General features: G+C 35.7%; 1 protein-coding gene across 1 annotated transcript; it reads right to left on the reverse strand.

Moving 5' to 3' along the window:
* Window positions 1-2223: 2223 nt before the first annotated feature.
* On the reverse strand, window positions 2224-3168 carry LOC114032056 (olfactory receptor 52E2-like). The gene has a single exon (XM_027847263.1). It carries the CDS (start codon window positions 3166-3168, stop codon window positions 2224-2226), a length of 945 nt encoding a protein of 314 aa, XP_027703064.1.
* Window positions 3169-6971: the final 3803 nt, after the last annotated feature.

The following is a 6971-nucleotide window of genomic DNA, read 5'->3' on the forward strand; positions in this document are numbered from 1 at the left end:
GATATTGTCTCTATGTTCAGATTGTACATACATCTTAAAGTTATAGTGATATATGGTGTAAGATGTTGGTTAAAACTTCATTTCTGTCAAATATTTTTTTTTTCGATTTTACTGGAGGCTGTTGTCAAAAAAGGGGCATTTCTGAAAGGAATATTTGATTCAGGTTACATAACAGTGAGCTAATGTTTTGTTTTGTTTTCTTGTTTGTTAGTTTCTTTGGTACTTGGTTGTTTCTATTCTAATGGTTTATTTCATTTTTCTTTCTTTTTTTTAAACCAGTAGCAAATAGTTTTTAACTACTGTTATGTGTATAACTTAAAATCTGCTAATACTATATTTCCTTTATACCTATTTTTTTTCTCACCATTCCTGCAATTCTAGATGTTTCGTTCTTCCAAGTTATTTAACTAAGAAATGAAATCTCTTGGTTAAATAGCTTTGTATGGCATTATGTCTGCTATTCCTTTTCAAATGTGCAACTCAATTTATATGGTATCATTATTTCCATTCTAGTGGCACAGCTAAATACTGAACAATGAATTTCTCTCTAATGATTATTTCTGGTTCATTGAAGATTATTCTTCGGTTTTCATCATATAAATATTTTATGTATCTCAATATGTTAGCTCCTAGGTATTTTATATATTTTGTAATAATTTTAAATGCTGTTGTATTTTCATGGTTTTAGTAATATATAGAGAATGATGATTTTGGGGGATTTTTTTATTCTGATATATTACTTAAGTAATTAATCATCCCAAATAGTTTATTTGTGATTCTCTTGTGCTCTATAAGTACACTGTTATGTCACCTATAAATAACAATACTTTAATCTGCTTTTTTTGCTGATGTTATGACTAGTTTTTTTTTATCTTGTATTGTTGCAATCACTAATGTTTTTAGATTATATCAAACAAACTTGCTACTTTGTTCATATGGATAGCTACAAGTGTTTCTTCATTTCATTGTTTTTTTCTTGATTTTAGTTTTTTATCATATTAAATAGAGTTCCTTCTATGTCTATACTATTTTAATCTTTTACCATAAATAAATCTTGCATCTTTTTTTCTGTGACTTTCACTGCAGCTATTAAAATGACCTTGTGACTTTACATAATAATTACTATTTATATTACTAATTATCTTAATTGTTTTTACTAATTTTGAATCATATTTATATACTTGGTAAGAATCTAATTTGACAAAAGTGAATTAATTTCTACATTTATTACTCTTGTTTCTTTGTAGCAATTTAAAATATATTTTGTAATAGTCATTTAATGAAATTAGCTTCCATATTCCTAATTGCACTTCCCTTGTGACAAAGAAAAAAATGAGAAAAACAGGCAGACAGCCCAAATGCTATTGTCTTTTCCTCACAATGTACTTATTTTGTATTTTAAAATAATGTATATATATATGCATATATACATAGCTTATATATATGTATATATATAAAACATAGAAACATAAAATACGTGTGTGGAATACATATGTGTGCATATATATAATAAACATGTGTATGTGTGTGTACATAAAACACATGTATTTACCGTACATGTTGTCTTATCTGATGGTATATAAGGTCCTTAAAAGTAAGGCCTATTTCACTGAATAAATTCTTGATTTATTGTTTCTTCTAATGGATTCTTTATATAATACTTCATTCTACATGTCTACCTATGATTGTTCATATTGGCACATAATGTTCCATGCATTTGTACCTCTCAAAGGGTAGTGATACCATTACTATTTCTCTTGCTCTTGACACACAGAATTAAAGACACAAAATATACCTCTTCATGGTCCACCATCAGTTATTCAGAAACTAATTCTATTTAAAGATAATCGTCCAGGACCATTGGCTTTATAATATTGTTTTTGCTACTCCCCTCCTATAAGTCATTCCCTGGGGAAGGGTAGTAAATGAGGAAAAATCATCTAGAGGTAGAATAGCAGGAAGAGGAGGAATGCTTTTTGCCCATCTATTCTTCCCTTTATTAGAAGTGTTGCTTCAAGATTCCCCAAGAAATGGCATAAAACTTGTTAAAAAGTAGGTGGTTAATTTCCTTTTCTGTCATTATAATAGCTGGTAAAATGGCATGAATTACTGACAAGAAATCAAGGATCACCATGTACAAATTAGACATGGGCTCTTTGGTCTTGTCTCAAATCTATGTTTTAGCTATATCTGTTACCATGTCTGTGGATACTTCTATCACAATCAGACAGACTTGACCTTCAATGCCCCAAGAACATAGTCCCGGATTTTTTTGGTCCTGACCCCATATACAATGGGGTTGAGAAATGGAGGAATCAACAAGTACATGTTGGCAATGAAAATGTGGACCTGAGGTGGTACATTGTGGCCAAAGCGGTGGGTGAGAAATGTGAAGACAGCTGTAGAGTAGAAGACAAGGATCACACAGACATGGGAGCCACATGTACCTAAGGCCTTAAGGCTAGCCTCACGGGATGGGAGGCGAAAAACAGCACAGAGAATCAAGACATAGGAGATAGCAATGAAGAAGCCATCACAGGAACCAATCACAGAAGCCACACTTAAACTATAGCACTTTGTGGAACCTGTGTGTACACATGCCAATTTCACCACTGCCATGAATTCACAGTAGGTATGGGCTATAATGCGAGTCCGACAATAGGGCAATTGTTTGAGCAAGATAGGGTGTGGAGAGAAGAAGGCCACACCCCGGAGAACCACAGCCCCACCAATCTTGGCTATCCGGGCATTAGTAAGAATGGTAGTATGGCGCAATGGGTTGCAAATGGCCACATAACGGTCAAAGGCCATAGCCAAGAAAAAGCCAGATTCCATGGCTGTAAAGCTATGGATAAAGAACATCTGAGTTAGACAGGCATCAAAAGCAATTTGACGTGAACCAAGCCAGAAGAGACAGAGCATTCGCGGCAGAGTGGAGGTGGACAGGACCAGGTCAGTGACAGAAAGCATGCACAGGAAGAAGAACATGGGCTCATGTAGGCTTCTCTCTGCTCGTACCACAGACAAGATTGTCATATTCCCCACCACAGCCACCACATACAGTGAGCAGAAGGGAATCCCTATCCAAGTATGTAGGTACTCCAGGCCTGGGATGCCCACCAGGAAAAATGTGGATGTGGGGAAATGTGATTCATTCATGAGAGACATTTTGCTGTCATGGGAGGCCACCGATAACAGGAAGTCCAAAGGCTTGAATGCTCCAGAAAGATCATTGCAATCAGATCCTGAAAAATATGCAATGTATAGATCAGGGGATGAAGAGCAAACCATTGCCAGAAGCAGTAACACATATGAAACTGTTGCTTTTGTTAAGGCTTCTGTCTGGGCTTTCTTAATGATCCATATTAGTTTCAATTAAAATTGGAATGAAAATAGCCATCATTTTTCAATAAATCTCAGAGTTTGAAGGAACCAATTAGAAATGTAATTTCTAATTGGTATCACAACACTCATTGAAAGAATGTACTCCACTGGAAGACTTACAAGTATCTTTATTAAATTCTATCCCTTTATATTTGGCACATTTTGTCCACCTGTTATTTTCAGATCTTAAATCTTTGGTGCAATGAATTGACTATCCCTTTCAGATTCATATCATCTTTTTGAAGGAGAAATTTCATTCCATCACTTGAATGATATCAACTAAATGTTACCCATACAATAATAAACAGAAACTGGTCCAAGAGACAATTTGAATAGTAAGGAGGCTAGAATATCTAAGACTTAAAGGGTAAGGTTACAAATTATTTTTCTTCATAATACATCTTCATATTTGTGCATTTCCTAAATAGACACCATTAATTAACATGAAAATTGCCAGGGGATCACAAAAGTATAGGATCCAGGCCCTTCTTTCTGCTTGCAATCCTCTGGATGTTGTTCAGCTTAACCAGTCCTTTCTAAAGTGTGATGTTCAAGTCTAGTCACAATACTGCATATTTGAACTGAATAGTTCGAATGTAGTATTACCTTATTCTTGGAAGCTATGTTTTCCCTAATGCAGTTTAAGATTCATTGAGTCATTCACTCTCTTCATAGACTATTTTCTAACTTCCCAGCTATAAGTATATATCAGTAACAAAATCATTCTATTTCCTTGGTCATTCTTTGCTGTTCATGCCTCGATATCAAGTCTCCTACTATTAAACTTATGGATCTAAGGTTTATTGTTGATTTAATTCAATAGACACATGGATCCATGATTTTCTTGGCATGGGTCCCCTATTCAGGAAGGCAGATTAAAATACTTCTGCAGCTTAGTAGGTGAACTTCATGAGTTGTGTGATCAAAAATCTTCATCATCTAATGAATAATTTGATGGTGATGACACTCTCTAACCGTAGTCAGGATCGTCCTCTAACAAATGACTCATGCCTGTGGTGGGCATTGGAACCCTTCATAGCCAGGTGTTACCTATGAGAACAAAACTATTGTCATGTGATAAGGAGACATCATAGGAGGACTTTAGTGAAATTCAATTAAATTATCCAATTAATTGATTTTTAAAATCAAGAATTAAAATCCAGATTGATTCTTCATCATTGATAACCAGAATTGTGTCCGTCTTCCTCTGTAGACTTATCTGGGAATTCTAGTAAGAAAGAATACAAGTGGGATTCAAATTTTTTGCTAAAATATTTGAAGATATACTGTCCTCTCTATGTGATTTTATTACAAGTCTCTAGTGAAAGGTGGGGGAAGCAAGTAAGCACAAGACTGTGGCCAGAGTGAGTAGGGCTCTCAGGTCTCTACAGACCGGGGGTATCCAGAAAGTCAAAAGTTTTTCCTACTCTCTGCTGTCTACTGGAGGCCCTGTTGAGGATAAGAATACTGCTAAATGTGAAAAGAAAATGTCTCTCTGATGCTCTTATTATTTTTTTTCCTTTCAACTTCAGGGTCAGTGCTCTATCCACTACACCACCTAGTTGTCCCTCTGATCCTCTCATAAACATGAAAAGGGAAAGTTCACATATGTGTTGACATATCAAGCACATACACGTAAAAGTTGCATGTATATCTCTGATTTTTTTTTATTCATGAGCTCATAGAATCTCTGATTCTGAAGTTCATCTGCTACATCTTTTGTTTTATAAGTGGCAATTAGTGACAGAGCCTAGACTACATTGTCAGTGTCCTAATATCCAGCGGAGTGTTATTTTCTATGCTCCATGACACACACAGATGCATGTACTGGTGGACTTATGCAACTATACTCACACATAAACATACTTCTCTCTCTCTCTCTCTCTCTCTCTCTCTCTCTCTATATATATATATATATACATACACACACACATACACACACACATACATATACACACATCTTTAAACATATAGAAACAAATTGAATATGCATTCATTCTTATATTTATTTACTCAAAAAATGTTACTAAACATTTGCTCAGTCCAAAACCCTATATCGGGCAAGACTATAGGAAGAAACAGAATTTAGATAAGACATGATTTTTGGCCATATATAACTGAGACTGGTCAAAGAATCAGGCAGACAAGGATCTACAACCTACTTCTGTATATAGAACCCAAGATGGCTGGTATGCACATATTTTTGAAAGCTTGTGGAGCTATGAGGCTGGGGTAAACAGTGGTTATGTCCTAAGTTCATGTCTTCAGAGAAAACAGAAAATCTGACTTGATATCCTAGCTCTTCCACTTGCTACCCATGTCAACTTGGGCAAAGTCACAATTTCTCTGGCATCAATTGACACATCTATAGAATGAGAGGGATGACCTAGATGACCTTCAGGATCCATTCCAGCTCTGAATTGATTACCTTATCATCTTATGATCCTAAATGCTCAAAAATCAGGCTTTCAAACAAATCCTTAAATATATACACAAGCACACTCTCACATATAAAGATACACACAAACGTGCACAAACATTCCCTGAAACACATTTACCCTTGTAAAAACAAACAAAAGCACACATACCTCATGATTCCTGTCCTTGCCCAGAGAATGACCAGTCTAGAGTTGATCCCAATAACCAAATTGCCCCCCTAATCTGTGTGCCCAGCAGACAAAGGTACCTAAATGCCAAGATGAAATGGGAGGTGATTTCCCTTTCTGAGACATACCGCTGAGAACGAGACTTTTCAGTTTCTAAGCCATTCATTCCATAATTGTCTCTGGTGGAAAACTTTCTTACCTCTCTAGCTTTTTAAAGAGTGAAACATCAATTCCATCTCAATTTACCTAGCCTTCAGTAACCTTGGTGTTTAGTTTCTCCAATATTTCCAAAAGTTTAAAAAGTTCTACTGAAAAGAAGAATTAAAAAGGTTTTCCCATAGGTTTAATCTTCCCCCTCCCTAAGTCTTCTTTTTCTCTTCTACTATAGCCCAAATGAACTCACCCCAATTTGGAGCTGAGGGAATTCCCCAGTGCTCATGTACCACATGAAACAGTGTGAAAAGCCAGCGTATATTCACTGAGTCATAGCCCACTCAGCCAATTCTCTTTGGAGTGCCAAGTTCAATGAGCGCTTTGACCTATCCCCAAGTCTCAATAGCTAACTCATGCCCTTGGGTCTATATTTAGTCTCTGTCTTTCCCTGGAGTGTCTTGCTCAAGACGTTTTCAAGTGTTTAATGTCCTACTACAGCCAAGGGAAAATAGCATTCTAAGAATGATCAGAAAGGGTAAAGGAATCAACAATCGCAAATGCCCTTTTGGGAAAGCTAGGTGGCCCAGGGTTTTAGAAAACAACATTTTTAGTTGGGAAAATTTAAGTTCAAGTCTGGCCCCAAACTTATTAACTATGGTAAGTTACATAATCTCTCTCAACCTTAGTTTTTAATCAGCTGTAGAATAAGGATAGTAATAGCACCAACCTCACAAAGTTGTAAAGATTACATGAGTTATCCAATGTAAAGTGCTCTGAAAACCCTAAAACACTATGTAAAATGTTAACCTTTATTATTCTTGCCCAATA

Source organism: Vombatus ursinus, unplaced genomic scaffold, assembly GCF_900497805.2.
Source record: "Vombatus ursinus unplaced genomic scaffold, bare-nosed wombat genome assembly UNPS02015397.1, whole genome shotgun sequence".
In the NCBI taxonomy this organism is placed as follows: domain Eukaryota; kingdom Metazoa; phylum Chordata; class Mammalia; order Diprotodontia; family Vombatidae; genus Vombatus; species Vombatus ursinus.